The 23,774-nt window shown below is 39.4% G+C and overlaps 1 protein-coding gene across 4 annotated transcripts in view; it reads right to left on the bottom strand.

Annotated features, from left to right (window-relative positions):
* SLC24A4 (solute carrier family 24 member 4) overlaps nucleotides 1-23,774 on the bottom strand; it is a 94,062-nt gene that overhangs the window by 40,211 nt on the left and 30,077 nt on the right. For 3 of the 4 annotated variants that reach the window (XM_084522769.1, XM_084522767.1, XM_084522768.1), the window contains exon 3: nucleotides 353-429. In XM_084522769.1, the coding sequence (XP_084378895.1) occupies nucleotides 353-429 (77 nt within the window). Of the gene's footprint in view, nucleotides 1-352; nucleotides 430-828; nucleotides 920-18,688; nucleotides 18,883-23,774 lie in introns of those variants that run through there. The other variant, XM_084522770.1, reaches the window with a different exon arrangement.

The raw sequence follows: 23,774 nt of genomic DNA, 5'->3' as shown, positions 1-23,774 counted from the left end.
CCATATCATGGATGATGTCACCAACAAAGGAATTCAAAACTCTGTTTATGTAAGATGAAATGCAAACAAATAGAAGTCAGTGGAAGAAATCCCTCTGTGATCCATGGGCCCAGGATTTTATCTCCAAGACGATGAATGTGCAGACACTGAAAATTCAGACCCGCGTCATTTTCTTAAATAAATATTTCCTTTTGAGCATTTGTACCATATAGACATACCAGAAGAATGAAATCAAATTATTAGATTGCTTAATACAGATGTCTATTTAGTAAGGGCACTAAGATGACTGACATCTTAAAAAATAAAAAAATACAAGAAAAACAAAAATTAAGCACAGTAGAAGAAAACTTACAGCAATGATGTGAAGCAGAACCCCTCCTTGCTGCCGTTCTTTATTTGTAAATACATCTTCAGGAAATTCATTAATGGCTGAAACAGAAACATACATATTTTACAGCATCTATAAATGACTATAAGACTGAAGAATAACATCTGTAGAAATATATGACCAAACATGAATGTATCTTTCAGTTTAGTACATTACAGCCTGCCACCTCAGAATCTCTTTTCTGCTCTCTATTAGAAACAGAGAAGTGATACTCAGGTGTCACTGAGTACTATCATTCCAACCACTTAAACCAACCTCCCATGTACTAAGAGTTTCATATTCTTTGCCTTGTTTTTACTGTGTCTCCTCTTAATACACTTCCGAAGTGATCACCACAGGCACAAAAACCCATCCAGAAATAACATTCTTGGTTTTAAGTGTGCCTTGCCCTGAAATACTGTGCAATGATTGTAACTCTCCACCAGTTTCTTAATACAAACCTTTATGCAGCTCCACAGTTCAAACAACAAACTGTTTCACAAAGATTAAAAGTGATTTCAAGTGTTTTCTCATAAAGTCTAGTATCTATATCTGGCAAAGGAAGGGACGAAACAGAAATGGTAGGTGGACCATAGGAATGTGCAAAGACAACTGGGGATTGATTCTGGGTGACAGTGAAGATCCGTGGAGCTCAGTTAAAGAATTTGTGTTACACACAGAGGCAACAGAACAAAAAATAGGTTCCAGATGTTGGAGACAAAGACAACAAATAAATCAAAGAGCTGAAGAAAGATATGAGATAAGAACTTCCAGGATGACAAGACAGACAGGAATAGAGATCTATAGTGACTCAGGCAGGAGTCTGAGATGTTTAAGGGTGAAAATTATTTCAGCCACTGAAATCAAAATGCATTGAAGTCATTAAATTATTATTCAGAACTAGGTGTTACTTTCACCAAGGAGCTGTATTGCAGAGATTGACAACAAGGTGAGCTTCAGAAGGTTCTTAAGAACTTAGCATAACATACTGAAACTTGGCGAAGGAAACAGAGGTGACGTATGATCATCTTCCCCATACTCAAGTCTGTGAGCTTAAAGATAAGCTTGAGAAAAGTCCAATATATTACTTAATGTGGATCCATTTTCAATTTCAGTTGGCTTATTTTCTCAATTGCTTGATACAATCTTGCAAACAGTAACCACTAACATAAAAATTAAAATAAAAAAATCACAAAAATTTGGGTGATGTTTTTAGATACTGAATTTCAAGAACTATAAAACAGCTGAATTTGCAGGAAATGCAAATTCAGAGCACTGTGACCCTCTGAAGGCTAAACTTCTTTTGAGTGTCTAAACTTCTTTTGAGTGTCTTAAATTTGAGTTACCTGTAATCACCAAACACACTTATATTTCTTAGCTGCAGTGAGAAGATCCTCTAGTTTCAGACCTGAATTACTTTTCACTTCCTCAGTCTTTAAGCTTTATATAAATATAGAAATGGCCCTTCTCATCTGTACAGGTTGCATGTGCCTGGCTTGAGAAAGACTTGAACAGTGCCTGCATGCCAGGGTAAAGATTTAATCTGGTTTTGCTTAGTGTCCACTACCACAAATATATTATTTTTGAATGGACATTTTGGCAGCAGGCAATGTTTAAGTTCTTATATACATAAATGTCACCTTCCTTCCAAAAGTCAAATTTGTCATTTTACAAAACCTCTCTAAATACTCCATCCTATTATTTGAAAACTGCTACAGTTTTGTTTAAAACTACTAACAGTCTGTAAAGTATTTAGCATAAAATAAAAGTTCCACAATGATGACTGACTACAATTCCTTTACGGATTTTCAGTTGGCTTTTCAATAAGACCTGCTCTTACTGTTGTATTCCAACTGGAACTAATATCAACACTTAATAGGATGAACAGAGCTTTCCCAAGATAAAGGTTCATCTTTTCTTTTAAATCTCAGAGGAAAAAATGTATATGTATACATTTGTTATAAATGTATATTTATAATAAATTTTGTTTAAATACTTCTGATACTCCAAATCATAGGTCAATCTTCTATTCTTGGTCCTCCTTCTGTAATCAGGAAAAATGAAAGGAACAGTGGATATAAACACACAAACGCATCAGCACAAGAATACTCAATCATTCCTTGGATAACACAATGCTGTTCAAGAGTACACAGAGTACTTCCATGCCTAAAGATAATCAGCACATCAGTATTTAGCAGCTGTTCCAAGAAAGTGGGTCTGCGTTGCTAGAGATCTCCAGTCATCATGCCCTGTTATCTGCACTCTGAAGAGATTTGTGGCCTCACAAAACAGAATTGCTCTACAAAGGCAAGCCACGCTACAAATAAAAGACATTTGCCCACCAATCCAAACAAATTCAAGTATTTCTAAAATAAAAATATATGAATAAACCATCTTCCTATCATGTAGGTTTTTCATCATGTACCCTAAAACAAGGGAAATGATAGTGGAAACATAAAAGTAACTGGGAGAAAACTGGTTGCACTGTAGTTTTGAGACCCTGCAGTTAGAGTGGACGTTCTTACTGTTACTGGAAGGCAGTGCAGGAAAATCCACAAACTGTTGGCCAAGACACAGCGATCTGCAATGCTTCTATCTACAGATAAACATTTTAAGATGCCAAAAGAACCTTATAGACATGTAACAGCCAACCAGGTTCCCTACAGCAATATATTAATATTCTATATCACTTATTACAATATTACTATGTATATCCACAGTACTCTAAATATATACTGTACAATTATAGTTACATGCAATATACTAAAATTCATATAGTAAAAAATGGCAGTGAGGGAGGAATATCCTTTTGGGGTAATATTGGAATATCATCAAATTTAAGCACTTCCTGTCGGCTACACTAGCTGCCAAAAGCAAAATTTCTCACAGGAATTATTCCCCACCACATGAAATAAAGTATGGGAATAATTAATCAGCGCCCTGAGCATGTGGTTTTAAATAAATATCCAGCTATTAACAATTCATGTTAACTAAAATTATAATTAACTAAAAAAGCATTAAGGAGTCTTCTTCTTTGGGAGAAAATCGTCAATCATAATCACAGAATGGTTTGGGTGGGAAGGGACCTCACAGACCATCCAGTCCCAACCCCCCACCATGGGCAGGGACACCTCCCACCAGACCAGGCTGCCCAAAGCCCCATCCAGCCTGGCCTTGAACACCTCCAGGGATGGGGCATCCACAAAAAATAAAAAAAAATACAGTTCCCCTCCCTCAAAAAAAAAAAAAAGCAGACCTGAGTGTCTAGCAATACTAACATAACACTAACATGGGGTACATCTTTGCACCCACCATCACGAGTGCCTGGTGCCAGAAGCACGGTTCCCCTTACTGCTACTGGAAGTAAGAACCAGATGAGAGGAATGAGCCCAGGCTTCTGATCGCCAAGCAAAAGCAAACCAGCTGCACTGCAAACCAGTTTGCTTTGTACAAAGTAAGGCGCTGTTGTATTTCTAATAAATGACTACTTGGAATAAATATCTCTTTGCCTCAAAGAGGTATTTTTACCTCAACTAACCCAAAGACCGCTTTTCTCAAAGGCAATGCTCCTCTCTTAACAGAACTGATGTAATACCATGGTGCCCGTATACAGACACTACACCATCTTTGGAAGTCAGGGAAATGAAGCAAGAATCTGGGCTTTGGTGAATAAGATTCCCTCTCTAATGAAAAGGCCACCTGCCAGTGAGTTTCAAGGCAAACTCTGGAGTTTTTCAGCAAAAGTATTTGCTTTATGTTTTTATTACCCAGTATTACCCAGACAATCATAAATTTAGTGTGATGGTCATCTCTAAATTCTGTATCCCCTACCTACATGTATTTTCCTTTATTTACTGACTGTTATCGAACTTTTAAGATTTTAAACATGGATTTATTTTTCCTACCTACTGCTCTGATAACCTAGCTGCTCAGGCAGAGTCTGTTTGGGTTCATCTGGTTCCTCACCCTGATACCTGGGCAGCGGTGCTTTCTCATCCCCACAGGCCGTCCCTGGGGATGTGCCACTGTCACAGCCTGCGAGAGCCCGGTCTGCCCACACGGTGTGACCTGACGTGTCTGTGCAGGAGGGCACTGCTCCACTACACACCAAGATATTTTCTCGTTGATGGGAGACGGAGCTATCAGGCAGCCCGAGTGGGAGCCGCGTCTCCTCGGCTTCCACTGAAAAGAGACAGAACAGATGGGACGAGGAGCTGAAATGAAGAGCGGTACATCTAATGGGGCTAACCTTTGCCAAAAAAAGGAGGAGAACATACACCAATCATCTTCAAATCAGCTAGAAATACAGAAATATTTATCCTGCTGCTACTGCTGCGAACCCATGACTCCTGCAGCTCATCTTATCACGCACAGATTTATTGAGGGGGAAGGGAGGGCGCCAAGAAAGCCAGATCTATCTTGGAACTGAGATCAGTCTGCACCTTGCTCCCTCTCCCCACACGCGTGGGGAAACAAAGAAAGCTTACCCAGCCACCAGCATGACACTGGTGACACTGCCACCTTTTTCTCTGAGTGATGAAACATTAAAAAATCCCTGATTATGCCCCGACAGCAAGGATGCCTCACCTTTGCTATAAAGCTCTGGCTGAGCTGCCTGCGGCTAAGAAGCAAATGTTTGGCCAAGGCATGCAAACAGCACGCCTAGAGCCAAACACAGCAGCAGCTGCAGGGCATGAGCTGCCTGCATGGCTCTGGGGTGCAGATGTGGCCTGCAGCAGCCAGGGATGACCCGGGCACGCCAGGGACACCTGCCCGTGCTCAGGCTGTTAGCAGCTTTCTGCTGGGGCCATCGGCGCCTTGCTCCCACATGCCCTGTGCACACTGCGCGAGGCAGCCTGCCAGCAAAGTCAAACTTCAAAATCTCCTAAGCCCGACAGAACATCTCAGCAGCCACGTGGAGCGGTGGTTTTATAACCTGCCTCAACACGTGATTTCTTCACCTTATCAGCTCTTGGTTTACTTGCAGAGGCAAGGAACATGCTGCCTCTTAATACCTGCTAAGCGTTCAAGCCTGTCACACCCCCTTAATTTCTCCTCCCAGGGAGAAGGGAGCTGTAGCTCCTTGACAATACGCATGCAGCCGGCTCCACTCTGCCTCTGCAAGGAAGGGGGTTAGGCAAATGACATACACAGAAATTCACTTCTGCTTTTAATGCCTGCATCTTGGTACTCACGTCCTGGGGCACACTTCAGGACACGTTAAATTTAGGAGCTGTGCTATGTACCCCTATCTACCAGGGGTGTCCACCATTGGACTCACCCGGGGCAGAGATGTAAGGGAGGAAGGATGGACAGGAGGCAGAATTAAGCATTTTCACTTAAACTCTCTCTATAATCACATTCACAAGCCAGCTTGAATCTTCCAATTTCATGCCATTTGTGTAAGCACTGCAAGCAGCTTTAGCCAACTCCACACTTAGTGTATTTCTATTTCTGTGCAATTCCCTTTTTACACTGCAGAGCCGCATCTTCCTAAGGCCTGGTGTTGCACTCCAGCACGTGGATTTGTGCCTCAGCTGCGGCACACCAGCTCCTCACTGCGTGCAGATAGGAGCTTCTGTGGGTACCTCTCATGCAGGTGATGCATCGTTAGCTGCTGCCAACGTGCCAGCAGATTGTACACCAAGAGGTGAACTTGTGACAGCCACCGCGGAACTGTAACTTACACTAATTTGTAACTCTGTACTCTGTGCAGGGACCCTTATGCTCATAGGAAAGTACTGACTTGTTTTATTTATGCATTAGTGTTAACAGTTGAAACGGAGTCAACCTGAAGATCATAATATCACACAGAAACTAGTGTACTTACATACAAAATGTGTCACGTAAAGTCCTCCATTTTAACACTACTTCCCTAAAATGGTAGAGGAAATTTTAATAGTCATTAGAAAATCATAAATGTGCCACAGTACCTGAAAACTTTTTTTTTTTTTTTCAGAATTATTTGAAAACTAAATTCATGAAAAACATTACATACAACTCAAATTTTAAAATAACCATTTCTAACTCCACTCGCTAACATGCTGCTAGCTCTGAAGTGTCAGGGGAGAAGACAGTATACTCAGCAAGTCATTTTCTACATGAGAGCTAGTAACATAAAGGTCTTAAAACGAGCAAAACTAAAAGAAAACAAAACCCACCACAATTCACTAATAATCCTAATAAAAATAAATAAATAAAATTTAAAAATAAAATAAAAAAGCACGATTTACTGAGCTTTAAGCTCCCACTCACATTAACAGCTGTTTCCAGTTTTCTGTAGCAGGATGGGATGTGGATTTTCCCTCAAATCAGCTCAGATTCTGCTGGATACTAATCTAGGCACCAGAGTTAGAGCAATTTAGGAAGGGACAACTCAAAGCAATGTGCTCATTTGCCTGTAACAAATCTGCAAGGAAACTCCTTTAGAGATAACTCTTCAGCACACTGTTTTCCCAGATGATACCACCTGAACAGCAACAAAGCCTATGAGCAAAGGGCTGCAAAAGGAGATGAAACACCTCCTAACTTTTGTGAGAGACATTTGTGCATAATCAGTGTAATGCTGTGCGAAGCCAAAGATCAAGCTTTCTATTTCCAGGCAAAGTACCAGATGGCAGGAGGCACAGTCAGAATCCTCCTCCATAGCCCTCACCTCGCAAACAGTAGAAATTATGAGCAAATTTTTATCTTTGTAGTATAGTAATTCAATTTGCCTTGGTCAACTAAAAGAGACCTGCCAAATAGGATTATGTGTGGGATGGTAAGTGGCAGCTTATGAAGCAAATAACTGACTCAACTCTAAACTATTAAATCCATTTAATGTATGTATTGTAATAGGATGGTGCATTAATGAAATATCCTTCAAAGCTCTCCTTCCATCAGTATGAAACTGGAAAATTTCCACACAAGAATGGATTAGCTATAATAAAAAATAACATTAATACCTCGCCTGGACTTGTATTTAATTTATTCTCTCTTTTATAAAAAAAAAAGGAAAGTATTTGCACTCATTAAGGCAACGTCAAAGGATCAAAAAAAAATAAAACCATTAACAATTATCTGCCAACAAAAAGAAAATTGCTGGGGAGACAGCGATGACACACAGGAGTCAGGGATGACACATGGATGCACAAGTACTGTAACATGAGGATGCATCAGCACATCGGAGTGTATCATTTCATGTACACTGAGCCTTGCGTTAATGTTTTTAATGTCCTCAAGGTAATTCGAAAAGGTCCCCAAGGTCTGCGATCGGCATTATTTTTCCCCTGGCTTCCAGACAATATGCCCTCTGGAAGCTGCCTTTAAAGAACTAGAGATCATTTACTTCAAGATTAGTTTCCCTTCCTTTCTGGGAACAGTTAGTTATCTCACTTTATTTTCTCTTATGGGTAGCGTTGGCCTGTTGCCTTCACACAGCCGCATCTCAACCTTACTACTGCAAAGTAGCAGTCCCACAGAAGACATCTGGGACCTTCCTGGAAAGTATCTTCCACAATTCATAATCTCAGTGAAGTCCACTCAAATTAACTAATAACATGAACATTTCCAAATTAGTGCAGAACAAAGGGGAACTTACCCACACCTGGTTTTGGTGCAGTCTAACACGTTACATTAAAAGATTTGAGTTCAGTGTAGTGTCGTGCCTTAAACTTGCCTCAGTTTCACAGCTAGCTTGTGCTTCTGTGAAATAAGCTGTTGGTCTCAGTGACTAATCACAGAATTTCTGAACTCAGCAAACATCTGCTACGACCACAGTAATGGTTTTTCCCCAAAGCATGCATGTATTCTTCAAAACACCATCCCAGGACACCAAACCTCTATCAATTACCCCTTTGTTGTCCCTTTTATTGTACACCTCATGTTCTTAAGCCAGGATATTACAGCCTTTTTTCAACTTTTTTTTTTTTTTTCCCCTGTGTATGTGTGTGTGTGATAAAATTACTACTTCATCCTGTCTGAGCTATGTTAACAGTACTCTGAGCCAAAGATGCCACAGCGGTTCAGACAGTAGCAGGGTCCAGCACTAGTGGTGTTTCAGCAGATACATCAGTTTCCATCTTAGGGGAGAAAAATTTGGTTTATAATCCATTCAGGACTGAATAACCACTGTGGAATAATGTAAAAAGCCTTAAAGGGACTACCCGATGATTGTTCTGTTCATTAACTACAGAGATCAGCCATTAACAGAAACTGTTTTCTACTTCGGATTTAATCCCTCTGGCTTCTCACTTTGAACTTTACACCTTCCACCTCCCCTCTCTCATACACTTTTCCCTTATTTTTTGTTTCCTGAAAGTTGATGGTTTCTCTGGCCGATGGGCTTTTTTATCTGAGGCGGAAGCCATCTGGCTATGCAGAGTTCTGGACTCCGCTTGTCTGTGTCCTTAAATCCACACAGAAAGGTAGATCCCTGGCAAGATCAACACCTGATTTGAAAAAATGTTTTGGAAAAGTGTTGATGAGTGGATTAACTATCTGTACTGTGATTCCCATATGAAAGGACAGTTCATATGGGAGGCAACCAGTTATTAAAAGGCCTGGCATTCCGAAAGAAAAAAAAAAAAATCATTCCTATGTTTTTCACAGGCAAACCTTACAGCTGGAAGCAGACTGGAGGATCAAACATCACTTGCTTTCTATGAGCTGTTTGTAACATAACCTCAAGTTCAAAGAGGTCTCAGTTTTGTGTTTTTTTTTTTTTTTTTTTTCTTCCTACTCAGACTTTAAAATATCTTCCAGAACTAAAGGATGGAAAGCATTTATTCTTGTTACAGAAAGCACTGTTCAGCCTATCCATTTACAAACCTCGTCTGCTACCTCTGTGCAACAAAGCCAGAAGTCTGCTGCCAAGGATAGGCTGCGGTGTCTGCAATGTCAGCAACGTCTGCGAGGACTTCAGTAAAAATCTATTAGTAAGCTGTAAAACCAGGGAAAATGATAGTCTGGCTTCAATGCCAGAGGGCTTTGAAAATCAACCAGGCACGCTGTGGCACTTACTTAAAAGATTACAGAAAGTATAACAAATTTAAGACACTGCGGACTAGTAAGCCCCTTTGAAACAACACTCCATTTGGCACAAAAGAATGAGGTTTTTGCAGAAGGTGGGCTGTAACTCCCTGGTTTTCTCACTGAATATACACTGCAGCTGCCTTTATCTTTATTGTTTTACTCTGCCTGGAGGACAGCCTGACAGTCAGAGCAGACCACTGCCTCCTGCCTTGCTCCCAAAACAACTCTTTGAGCAAGCGTGCAAGAAACAGCCACCACAGAAGTTGTCTTCGACAGATTTCTCTACACAGCAGAGTTTCATAGCTGAGAGAACCTCTCTTCTGGGCTGCTGCAGTATGCAAGTAAGATGGATCAGTTAGGGGGAATCTGGCCCAAGGCTGAAGCCTCCTTTCTCTTTAAAGATCTGGAGAGTTTCGTTTGGCATGTCATCCATTTTAACTCTGGGCTGTATTGTTATTCCAGTGACACCTTGTAACAATGGGATTAAAATTGCCCTTCAAAGTCAAAAAGAAAAGCTTGATAACAGTGTTAGATTGAATATGAAAGATGATTATTTGTATGAACAGACATACCTGGAGTACAAGGAATTAACAGTTTTCCTTAGAAAATACCATTGATGCTGTTCAACGAACGTTTCTACTTGCACATTCACTATAAACATATTTCTCTGTTCAACAAAATTCTATTTTCCTAGCTTTCTTTGGTGACTAAGATAGGGTGTTACTACCTCCTCATACCTACTGGAGAAACACCTCAACTAACACAGAATATTATGGTATACATCACCAACGTGAGGCTATTCCCTGCCTGACACATCCACGGCAGAAGTGACAGCCCCATCCAAACTGGCAAGATTTGACTTGATCACAGGCAGACCACAGAATAAGTTTGACCTGCTGGTAGCTAAAAAGCTCCCCGGTTGCTTGACAAGTGAACAGATTGCATACAGAAAACACTAAAAAGGAAGAAATAAGCAACCCCAAGAGGTCTTTTTGCCAGAGCTATCTTTCAGAATAGAAGTGCACTTTAAATGAAACTGTGTTATTGTGCCTTCGGCACAGTTAATGCATAATAACAGGCTTTTGAATCCCTTCTACTTCAGTAAAAGCTGCAGCATGGTTCATTTAAAAGCAGCTGTATTGGCACACACCATTCTTTTTCCCCAAATGCATGGAAAAGAAAATGAAATAAAACATTTAAAATATATGTGTTTTTTTTTTTTTTTTTTTTCCCTTCTTCTTCTGACATCCAATCCAACCAGGAATTTTAGCCATCCAGGAAAATTGTGTTGCTCTACAAGTTGAAATAGCACAAAAGATATAGCTGATGTCTTCTACCAAGTGGATATTAAGTTCAATAGACTGGTTTTCTAGAAACAAACAGGCAAGAGGTAATAGAGGAACAGAAGACTTAAAAAGTCAGGCCTACAGAGACCAAACAGAGAAGGGTATAAAATAAGGTCAGGCATGGATAATGTTTCTATATTCAAGTTTCTATACTAAGCAGGGTTTTTTAATGTGTTTTTCCCCCTTCTGGTTATGGAAGGAAAATGCTAGGAGGCAGAAGTAAAAAGACCTCTTGAAACATTTATTCCACTCCCTGACAATTCAGGATTGTTTCCAACTGTGCATTTTCATGTGCTTTATCCAAAAAGCTCCCTCAATCAAGAAGGAACAGGGGAAACACAAAGACACAATAATAAGGCAAAGGAAACCCCTCTAAGGTTGTTCATTAGGTGACCTTCCTGGAGCCAGATTCCCAAAAAGGTTCAGCACAGACAAGCCAACATTTTCAAAGAACTCACTCACTGTGGACCCTGCGCCCAGCTCTTACAAAAAGCAGGCTGTTAATACCACAAGCTGAGGTCAGCTGATTAATTCTTTGAATTTTGCTTTTATTTTGGAAGGAAGCAGAATTCTGTAAAATTGTTTCAAGTTGCACATCATAACCTCTCTCTCAAAAAAAAAAAAAAAAAAAAAAAAAAAAAGCAGCATTAGAAAACCCAGAATTTATGAAGAATTCAGGCTTTGGAGTCAAACGTTTAGGATTTTTTTTTTCCAAGTACCCCTTGGTGATTTGAAAATCTCATTTTCATACAGACAAACAGAAGCACAACAATTTCTCCCTCTGAGCCATGCTCATGCGGTGTAGCCAATTCTCATTACTTTATTGTAAACCATATGATATTTGCTTTTTTTACATTTCCTCAAGCCAAAGCCCTGGAATCAGGCAGTTAGTTATGTAAGAACCTCGGCTTTCATTTAAAACAAAAGATCTGCTTCTAGCCTTTGTGTTTGCAGAAAAGGGCCCAAGCCCAAAAAATCTAAAAGAATTAATCCTAGAAGACAAATGAAACAAAAGTGCCATGGACATTTTGTTTTCCTTTTAAGCACACATAATTGTTTTGCAGGGCCAGGTTTACGCCTCCTGAACCTGCAGGATTAGCAGCATTACTCCCCTGTTCATATGCTTCAGCTCAGCAGTCACAGACATGTGTGTGTCAGCATGTGGTTTACATTGTCAGAAGCCCGATGATGTAAAATGATGCCAACATGTTTCTTTTACCATAGGCTGAAACCTACTCACCTTTTCCACACAAGCAATCCCACCTAAGGCAACCAAGAATTGACTGGCCAGCTTCTATGTCATGATTCATTTGCTAGATAAATCATTTTTCAAATGGCAGATTTCCCCAGTCCTGTGCTTTTTTTTTTTTTTTTCCCCCCAGGCAATATTTCTGGGGGCATTTCCTGCTTGCTCTAGAAATATGATCAGGAGCTGTAATTGCTGCTGGAGGAGTTCAGGAACGATCACTTCTCAGTCCCAGCTTCTACCACATAGGGCAGAAACCTTGCTTTTAATGAGATACTATTCGATATGGAATCTGGTAAGTAAAAAACAGCTTCTTAACAGATTTGGAGATATGAGCATATTAAGCAGTAGTAAGATTTGTTGGAGGGAAAGATATTTTTTTTCTAAATGAATAGTCATTATTCCAGAATAAAAATCCAGAATAGAGGCATATAGCAGGAGAGAGCACCGTTGGAAGGTAAAAAGATAAACTACAGTAATTCCACAACCTCAATTTATAGTCCTTCTCGTGCAGTCTTTGTCCACATGAAATCCTATTCTGTGATTAACTGGTATCTGTAAATGAATCTTGCCATGAAGCTCATACCAACTCACATAAAGGAAAGACATAATCTTTACTCTGAGCAACGTATATGCTAAACCGAGTACAATGACAAAGGCTTCAACAGTATGTGATATTAACTAAAGCAAAAGTAGGGATAGAACAAAATGTAAATTGATTTAGTGATGTCACGGCATAGATTAGCACAAGGGTTTTTTTAGACTTCAGGACTGAAGCACAGAAGAATGAACAGTTTAATAAAACACATCAATAGTTTAATCTAGCCTGATCAGCTACTAACAATGAGGGTGCTACAGTAGCACAACTTTCAGTGCACGTGGTCTAAGCCCAACATACCTAGGTTGCAGCTGGAGCTTCTGCTGTACCAGTGGTGTACCACAGCTAGCTCACTTAAAGCTAGCTCAGGAATTCCTCCATTACTGCAGAAATACTCTAGGTGTGGGCTTGGAGTATTGCTTTCTAAAAACAAGCATCACACTGTCACGACCCTGCATACATGTACACTGTCTGAAATCGAGTCAAAGAACAGTGCTTCTCAAGCCAGAGCAGCCATGAGAACTGCAACAAATTTAAAGAGTACCAGCAGATTCTCATTTATTTCCAGACTTAATTGGCTGAGTGGCAAACTGATGGAAGTGGTATCTAGAATCCTCTCCAGAAAGGGCTACACTGGTTTCCTATATTGCATGCATGCAGACTAAGGGGTAACAGAAAATCTCAAATCAGGGCCTCAGAAACGGATTTGCATCCAATGCACATTTGCACTTGGCTCCACAGGCACTGAACTACATTGTCTGGTGCTGAGAAGCAAGAAAGGTACATTTATCTGGAGTCTGAGAAAGAAGACACCCGTGGGAAACAATCATGTCTATAAATATCACCACGATAACTATATAAATGAAGACAGGGAATTATGCAGTCTCAGAACATGGAAGGAAAAGAAACACTGTGTGAAAGTTAAGGAAGGAAAAAATAGTTAAATATATGCACTAAATTCTTGACAAGAGAAGAAATAAGAAAACAAAGCATTCGCCTAATCACACCAAACAGCAGCAGGTATTTAAGACAGACATATTATAAAGCACTTTCTAGGACCATACAGAGCAAATTAAAAAATCCCTAGGAGTACCATCTAAAATATTCTCAAGAAGAATTACAACCAAATGTGCCCAGCAAAATCCATGTCATTAGAAATAGCTCATTCAAGGGATCTTTTTTTAGCTTGCTGTGAATGAGGCTGCATTCCAGTGTTACCCTGATCTCACTTTACAGTGCCTCGCAGTGCAGTACAACCAAGTGAGATAAAACCAGCTGCAAAATGTACAGAATGCTTTCACACCTGCCCAGATAGGAACTATGCTGCACCGCTCTTCTTTCTTAAAATACAGACGTATCATCTTCGTTACATCGCATCAGGTGGTTCCCAAACTGTTTTTGCTCTCCTACCACTTGTTTAGATTGAATTCAAGAGAAAAACCCACCTCTTAATATATATTAGAAACACATAGACTATATATATGTTCTGTCTTCATATATATATTTATGTTTGCCTCAAACTGTTAGGCAAAAAAAAAAAAAAAAGGCTGCCAAGTAGAATTGAGGTGGTGGCTGGTATTTCTGCTTCTGTGCCAGAAAACAGAGCCAGAATCCTACTAAGAAATCTGATAGAAAAATGCTGCAAGAGCAGGAATGTGAAAGACCAGCACAGTCACAAAATAAGAAATATGGACTAGCAAAGAGAGTACTCGGAGAAGAGCTTCACCACAAACACCACCTGTGTTCAGCTGATGGAATGAAAGCAGAGCAGGAGTCCTGGCTTCAAACAGGTGATCTGATCACACCCGACCTGCCTAGGTAGCCAGAGCTAGCACTTCAAAAGTTATTTATATGCCCATGTTGGATTACTAAATCTATTAAGTTAACTTAGTGCCACTGCGTCACGTAACACCAATCTTTTTCCCAGTCAGAGGGAAGACTAAACACAAGTAAAGTCCTCAAACTGTCTGTGTATGACCAGTGTACAAGATGCACTTGAACTATACCCTCAGTAATGTGCTTTAATTTTTGGTTAGCCCTGAAGTGGTCAGGCAGTTGTCCAGATGATCTCTGAAGGTCCCTTCCACCAGAACTATTCTGTTCTGTTCTATTAATACATTCTTTTAACAGCCTAGATGCATGTAGCTGAGGAATGCAGCAACCTGGCTGACCAAAGTATTTTAATTTACTTGGGCTGAAGAATTTGCAAGCCAGTTACAAACACTGAGGGACGTTACCAGGTGAATTTTCAATTTTGCTTCTTTCCATTTTCCTATTCTCTTGTTCTGGGAAAATCTTTCTTCTGCTACCTTGTAATCATCAGGTACTGCACACAGAATGCACCTGGTTTGTAAAACAGTAAGACCTGGTAAACTTCTCTTGCTTAATAATAGATTATACCTTTAACAATCCGTTACTTGAGCATGGCAGTGCTTCAAGTCAAGCTGTCAGAAAGCACTAGTCAGAGCACTTCTCATCGGCCACTAACGCAACCTCTCTGTAGTCATTCAATCATAGTGTGAAGTTCTTGAGTTATTTTCCAGTGTAATCACTCACATCTATGCTAAACTAATCTGAGATAGATTGTTCAAGTTAATTTTGCAGTGAAGACACAAGCTAAATGATTTTCCCAACCGCATGGGATGGTTAATGCCAAAATTGGGATGATACATACCAGTTTGATTTCCAGCAGTTGTTCCATCCACTAGACAAGCCTCTCCCTGTTTTTACTGCATACATTTTGGTTTAATACAAAGTGGGCAGATGACCAAGTAACAGCTCGTTTTTTTCAGTTCAGCTTTTTTTTTCCCTAAATTTAACAGCTGGGAGATTTTGAAATGGGTCTGCAGATGAATCAACAGCTTAAATGGTTCAGTGAGCAAAATAATTGTATGGATTTTTTTATTTTTTTTTGTCAACATAGGGATTTTATCATATTTGTACTTGGCAGACATAACAAATTCCAGTAAAACTCATTTCAGTTCAATCTCTCTTTTCTTTAACTCTCGTCTCTTAACCATATTTTTGCTGAAGGGCTAATAATGAAAACAAGAAGTATAACTCCACTAAAGTTAATGGAACTTTACTGATTTACATCAGCTTAAGATTCTAGCCCACAAATTTTTCTGTAATTACAAAGGTTCAGAGACATAACTAGTGCAAACATAAAGCGTACAACATTGTTCTTAGCTATGAGTTTAGAATTAGACAAAAGATCCCAAAGTAGAAAAAAATTGTGTGCATGGTACATCTCAACAAAAACAGAAACATTTTTTTTTTTCATTGCATTTCTTAACACCTACAAGGCACAAATCAGAGACCCAGATTCTGTAACAGGCCACAAGTTGTGTGCCTCTGTAAGTTCATCAGCCCAAATCCACACCAATAGTTACAGAAGTTTTTGCTGTAATACCAGTCCTGTTTCAATTAGACTCTTCTATTATTTGGAGTCAGGTACCTATTAAGTGCTCTGACGAAGCTCAAAATTACCTTATTTTTTAAAAAGGACAAAAAATATATCTTTGCAGATTATTTCACTGAAGACGATTCAAGCTGTAACAAAACAGCAAAATCACACTCTAGTACTAGACTACAGCAGTATTTACACCGAAGAATCACAAGGAACTACCAGTGGTAAGCAAAACAAAGCCCTATGCACTGAGTAACACATGTTGACATTTAGCCTTTATCTAAAATCAGTGGCACTGGTGCCCTTTCCTATTGGATTCAAACAAGCAAGGTTAGCAGAAGTCCAGTTCATGGGGCTACTCTGAAAACAGCACAGGCAAAATAAAGCTGAGCTAGCAGGTAATGGTGAGAAGCACCAGGTACTGCTTTCTACACAGCTGGTGGGGAGAAGTACCTGGACTTCATTGTCAGAGCAGGCTCCTTGTTCTGTTTTGTAATCTGGGTGTTGTCATCACTATGTTCCCCTTAACTGTAGGGTGAACCAGAGGTAATCCCCCTGGACAGACGTGATCTGAATTACTTATGCAGTCTCTTAAAATATGATGCCAAAAGAGCTGCCACACCTAAAATAAATTCCTCGTAGAAAGCAGTCTGAACATAAACCCTTAAAGAAGCAATGGTTATGGCCAAGCATTCCAGAATTCTGCAACAACACGCACCGATAACATGCCAGGCCAAGCCATACCCCTCTTACTCAATCACGGAGGGCTGCAGTAGTTAGGAATGTGACTGTTAGACTGAAATAAATTCAGTTATTTTTGGAAATATTTGGAATACAGGAGCTCATCAGAGGACTCTAAGACATAAACGGTGTTTCACAGCAAAAGAAGCCTGCCTTAGTTTTTGGACGAGGCACATTACACTTAAGATTGAGCTGCAAGTGGTGAAAATGTAAGGAAATGACAGATTCTGACACATGCAGAGTAACTGCAGACTTTAACAAGTCTCAGTAATGTATAGAACTGACAGAAATGGCTGCAGCCAAAGAGGATTGATGGTGTAAACTGTGCATAGGGCTGCTCTGCCACCACATCAAGTGGGAAGAAATCTGTTTGGAAACCAAAGGCTGGAGCTGCTTCCGAGGAAAGCAGGGTGGCACAGCTGTGCCAGCAGGCTGAGGAGGTGGCCGCAACCGCTGGAAGAAGCTGGGGAGGGGGCGGTAATTGTTCACACAACATTTAAGGAGGGAATTATGCACCCGCGAATAACTGACAGGAACAATCACAAGATGACTTGAGGATTTTTCTGCCAATAATTGCAGCCACATAAAAGCATCAGAATATTCACCTTCAGTGAAAAAGCAGCGTTACAAGTAATGACACCAGCATAATGCAGATACAGGATACAGAATAATGTTAATAGCCACAGAAAAAATATACACATGCACACACACTTCACCAAGTCATGCTTTCCACCAAACACCTTTCATGAAAGAAAATGAATGCAATCAAATAATTAATTTTCCCTTAATAACAAATATGACAAGAAGAAAGTTCCACTTGTCTGCCCAATAACACAAATGAGGAGCTGGTGCTACAGCTCCCGCAACTTGGCATAGCTCTGGGTCAAGCAACACAGACTACAACAAGGGACTGTTCCACAAAAACGATCAAGGCGCAGCAGCACCCTGTGAAGACAGGCTGAGGGAAGTGGGGTTGCTCAGCCTGAGGAGAAGACTCCAGGAAGACCTTATATAGGCCTTCCAGTACCTGAAGGGGGCCTATAGGAAAGCTGGGGAGGGACTCTTTGTCAGGGGGTGCGGTGATAAGACAAGGAGGAACGGCTTTAAACTAAAAGAGGGCAGATTTAGATATTAGGAAGAAATTCTTTACTCGGAGGTAAGGCACTAGCACAGGCTGCCCAAAGAAGATGTGGCTGCCCCATCCCTGGAGGTGCTCAAGGCCAGGCTGGATGGGGCTCTGGGCAACCTGGTGGTGGGAGGTGTCCCTGCCCATGGCAGGGGCCTGAAACTAGGTGATCTTTATGGTCCCTTCCAACCAACCCGTTCTCTGATTCTATGAACAAATTCCAACAAGTCATTTTACATGTATTTGGCCTAAATGCCAGCTGTACTTCCAGTAAGCTTTTAAATGCTACCACACTGACATCCCAGAGACATGAAAGTGAGATAATTGGCATGTAAACTTTAAAAATAATTGAAGTTATAGCCTAATTTGCAAGTACTTTCTCCCAATTCAAATCCAATGAGGTAGAGTTGTAAATCAGGGTACAACAAAAGTCATCCCTTCATTATGGAAAGCCCTGTTAGGAGAAGTTGAACTAGAGCATTATTTCCACAGCATTCTTAAAACTAATTATTGCATATACACTAGTTGTATAAGGTATGCACATAATAATATAACTAAGTATAATAGTTAATATCATTAAAACAACAAGAAATCATTGATTACATTACATAAAAACGAAGAGATTACTGCTAAAGAAGGAGCTATGGCAGTAAAGAGTCTCAAGGAAAAAATAGCACGGAACAGGGAAGAAATCAAAGACTTTTTGTGAAGACAGCTAAGAAAGATGACTGAAATAAGTATAGCGCATACAGACAGAAGCACAGAAAATAAAATGAGGAGTGTGAAATTACACAAAACATGCACAGTAGGGAATAACTACTGAGAGAAAAAATGATGTACCATTTTGACTAAACATAGAGGGATGTGCTAACGAGACTTGAGGACATCCAGGAAGAAATGTCTGAAGGTTCACAATCTGAGAAGAGAAAAATGTGTGAATAGGAGGCAGAGATAAACATATTTGGAAGTTACCATCAGAAAAGTTAAGAACACATCAGAGCAGAGCTGAAGATGTTATAAAGGAGAGAAGGCAACAGAAGGAAGAAAGTTGAATTATGCCAAAATAAAAAGGAAGACAAGAGCAGGCAAGAAACAGAGGTAGAGAGGAAGCATACAGACAGATCACAGCCTGTCCCAGTGATCTGCCTAAAAAGATGGGCACGTGAACAAATGGCAGCTGGTCCCCGTAAATCCTTAGGAGTGAAGCTATGGGAGCCCCAGGTGTTCAGAATGTTTTGACTGAAATGGCCCAGCTGTAATTCTCAGCAAAGAACCCACAAAAATAAGTAATGTAGAAAGAGCCTTCAGTCAAGTACAACTGGTAGTTGAGGGCAGGTGATCTGCAATTCTTTGATAATTTGCAATACTGAATTCTAAAACACAGTAAAATAAACCCAGGAGTATTTACCTAATCCCAATTATTTTCATGGTAGCTTTCCCCTTAAAAAATCACTGCACATTGTGGCCCAATTTGACATCTTTTTTTTTTAGATTTAAGAATCTTTTCTCAGCCAAAATCTAATTTACTTTTTGGCTGACATTTGAACAGCATTAATTAATAAACTATAACAGTTGGACTACTATTCTATTTTCAACTCTGGCACTAGCCTGACACGTGACCTTGAATAAACCACTCCAGATCATATGTTTCCCTCCTCACCATTTTGCCTCTTCCAATGACTGGGTTCCAAGGGGTTTTGCAATGAAATATTCATTAAATAATAGTATCTACATTACATGGCAAGCTGATTTTTTTTTTAAATCGTGATATTGTCAAAAAGACCAAAAAAAAAAAAAATACTTTCCCTGCTACCAGACAAACATACCAGTAAGAATAAAGAATACAATTTCAAGACATCTGACGAGATGTAGGAGGCCTGGATCATTTAGATATTTGTTAGCTGGACTTGGTATTACTTCAATCTGTAAAAGCTTAGCTAACAATATCACACAGGCATAAGCTAGCTGTGTTTTTCTGCTTTTGATATGTGTCTGTATTTACGCTTAGGCATGAGTATTTTATTGGTGATTCTGCTGGAAATGTTTCAGACTTCAGTGATACCAAACATAATGCTCTCAACATTTTGCCTTTTTCTTAAATAGAAATTCAACAAAGGAAATAAATACACTGTAATGTGAGCACATGCTGAGCAGAGGAACAAAAAGCCATTGTGGTTTTAGAGAAAACAATATTAGACAATGCTGCATTTCATGCTTTGAAGTGTTGAATCCCACAAACTCTGACACTTTATTTGATCCTATTAGCATCTGCCTTTCCACTAGCAAAAAGAATCATTGAGCTGCAGGACCAAAACCTATTTTTTTTACAGAACCAAAACCAATACTGCTTTTTATCAGGTGAAGTTGAAGCAAACTGACTGCACTGAGTAACAAATGGAGCTGAATGACTGGAAGCATCCTCTTCTAGGTTGACTTCCCTGAATTGCATAATCAGGAGAGATACCACGTTAGCTGAGGTATGAAACACCTGTGCTACCAAGTCGTACAAGTGAACTCCCACTTACTCAACCCAATAACACATCTTCCTTCCCCCCGCCTCAACCCTATAAACTGTGCTCCTCTCCTGAAGATGGGAAACATAGAAAAAGAATTCAATCATCTGAGATCACATTGAATTCGATCTAAAATTATGTGCACTCTTTAGCTTTTACTGAAATACACAGCAAGAAATACATGGAGATAGTGGAGACATATTAGAAGACATTGCTGTAATGAACAGCCATCCTTAAGAACATGTACTTGCATATCAAAGTAAGAAGGGAAGAATTTCAAATATTACTTTCAAAGTTATACCCAGGCAATTTACTCAATAGCTGTCCGAAACCAGGACTGCACATCATGGTCATAGATGCCTACTTGAGTAATTAACCAACCTGATCGTTTGCTGTCACTTCTCCATCTCTCAGCTTCACATTTCATTCTTGCCACCCATGCTTATAGCAGCCTCTCTCTGTGCACCAAATATGCTTTCAGTTTTCAGATTTCAGGTTTTCAAATTTGCAAATTTCACTTCTAATCCACAGCCTTCCTGTCTCAGGTCCAGTACCTGCAGGACCTTACTGCATCTCAGTCACTTTCTTACATTTTGTTTCCAGCCCTAACAAAGGGAAGTACCTCACAGCACGGATAAATATGTCCTCTCAAACAAGGATAAACATAAACATACACTATACTAAGCAAGTATTTGCTATACTTTCCCAAGGTCTGGGAAAGCGAGTTTTTTTTTCAGTTGCAATAAAAACATTTCTAGGTATTCCATTTGTAACCTTATAAACTTATGGAGCCCCAGAAATAAGAAAAATACAAGAGGGAACAATGTCCCAAGTCCCTTTTCATTTATTGAACTAGAACAAAGTTTAAACTACTTATGAAGCATTGCTAGAAGAAAATAATTAAGACTTTGCTGTTTGTTTTTTTGTTGTTGTTGTTTGTTTGTTTTGTTTTTGTTTTGTTTTGTTTTGTTTGTTTGTTTGTTTTTTTCTGGGGCCTGTTTGTTTTAAGGGATTGTTGACCAGAGCAAGGGTAAATAACATTTTCCTATACATTTTTCTTAGCCTTCTCAATATACAGTTCCCCCCTGTATTACAATGGAGCTGTAAATAATAATTCTCCCTTCTCCTTCTATTCACATCTTTTAAAAGTTCTCCAAACCAATTATTTTAAGGCAACTCTGGTCACAACAGGAACTGAGATCAACAGCTGTTACCCCATACAATAACAGGAAGCAATTAAGAGGCCAGAAGCATCCTTCTTGGTCTCACAAACCCACAGAATAGAGGAGGAATACCTAGTAGCAACAGAATGAAGATGGAACTTTTTTCACAGATGACTGGAGGATTTAGTCCTGTCTTGATTTTCTTGAAATACTGTGCCCAAATCCCTTAATCAACTGAAAATCTCAGCTAGACAGTTCAGATTCCATGATACCAGGGGGAAAATGTCTGAAATTCTGTAGTTTCCATATGAAGTATAATACGAGATACTACAATCAGTGGATCTAACAAAAAAAAATCCATTAAGACTGTACTTTGAGTGTTTTTGAGTAAAATACTCAACTTAAACATTTCTAACATGCCAATTAACTTGGAATCCAATTGCAAACTTTATGTAAAACAGAATAATTCTCTCTAGCTGAAAAGCTGCCATATTGACAGGCTTCAAGTTCAGCTTCAAGTATTGTATTTAAAAATCAAAGAGACTTCAAAATTTCTATTGATCCATTTCTTCCTCAAAAGATGAAGAAAGGAAAAATAAAGTATATAACGTTTGAAAAGACAGTGATGAAGAAGAATAGAGAAAGGAGATGAAGATAAAATAAATAGAATCCTGGAAAGATAAAAAGTTTTCCAGTCATAAAAGGTGTGATTACTATTACCTGGCTGTATCCAATGCACTCTTTTCTAACATCTCTGTCCCCTATCTGATGCAAGGCCAAAGGCAGACCTTCCAGCACAATCTAGGTGCTTAGAAGATGAGAATAATATTAATAGAAATAATTTCTATTAATAGCTGGTGTACACCACATTTAAACATGTATTTGAACCAAATATATTGCTTCCAAAATGAGGTAGTCAAACTGAATGTTAAGAAATCTATTCCTGTACAAATCTCAGCAGAATAACTAGGCTTCAAGAATCATCTCTAAAATATGATCAAGGCTCCAGGTCCACTTGTACTGGCTCCCTTACCACTTGTACTATTCCCTTTTAAGAGAATTTTGAATAAAAAATAAAAGTACCAATACACAGCTTATCCTCCCAAGAAAGCATTAACTTGCTAGGAATAAGAATTACAAAGCTCATGTATAACAGCACCACCTGGTGTGGCTTGCCATGGATACAAATTTCAAGTGGACAAAACCTACCAGCTCACCTAATTTACCTGTCAGCCAGTGCGGAATTCATCACTGCAACATGCTTTTGGTGCTTTTCATTTGCTAGTTCATTTTAAATTGTTGATTTTTGAAGACATAATTCACATATAATCAGATTTCTCAAGATTTGATGCAGAAGTGGCTCACAAGCTGGCAATGTGCACTTGCAGCCGAGAAGGCAACCTTATCCTGAACCAGAAAATCTGCCCCCACAGCTTTCGCTCCATCAGCCAGAGACAAAATACATGTTGATGCATTCAGCTACACCAATTCTTTTTAACATGCAGATGTTACAGTGCTCGTATTTTTATTTTTTGTCCCAGGCTACTGGTAGGGGTTGCATCTCTGGCTAGGTAGAGTACAAGCTAGCATCTGTGTGGTCATACAAAACTGCTGAAATTTAGAACTTAGTACTCTTATTTAATCTTGCCAGAGGCTGGTGTCTATATATTCTGCAAGACCATGTTCACAGTAGTCCGCTGTCCCCATCCTATAATGAGAAAATCATTCTTGAAAACCAATCACAATTCAACTTTCACAAGAAAGCTGGCACATCCCACTACACACTGTCATATCGCACTATAAATGTGTACAAAAGAAAAGGTGAAACTAACACTAAAGGATCAACACAACTGCTTTCTAAAGCACTAAATAATAATATTATCTAAATTATTGCTATGTCATTGTCACAAGTTTGGTTAAAGGTCAAGCAACTTGCAGGCAGGCTTTTATTTACAATCACAGGCTTGCTAAGTTTCTAATTACCTCTCAAATTCTGCCAGACACTTTTGGCAATTTTAAAATAGATATTTTTGTAATTGTCATCCCATTAGAAATAGAATCTGTAAAGCCACGTCACTTGCACAAGTTCCGAGTCCATATGCAAAATGCCTGTGCACACAAGCCACCCATTGTCTGGTAAGATAACCCCCTAAAAACAGACTGAGAATTAATGCTGCCACTCAAGCTGAAAGAGCCTAAAGAAACCAGTAAACTTCCTCTGTTCTGTTCTTAACTGTGAAGATCTGCTCC

The sequence above is a fragment of the Aythya ferina genome, assembly GCF_964211825.1.
Source record: "Aythya ferina genome assembly, chromosome: 5".
NCBI classification, from domain to species: Eukaryota; Metazoa; Chordata; class Aves; order Anseriformes; family Anatidae; genus Aythya; species Aythya ferina.
Note: the sequence above shows the minus strand (reverse complement) of the source record. Positions and strands in the feature narration are given on the sequence as shown.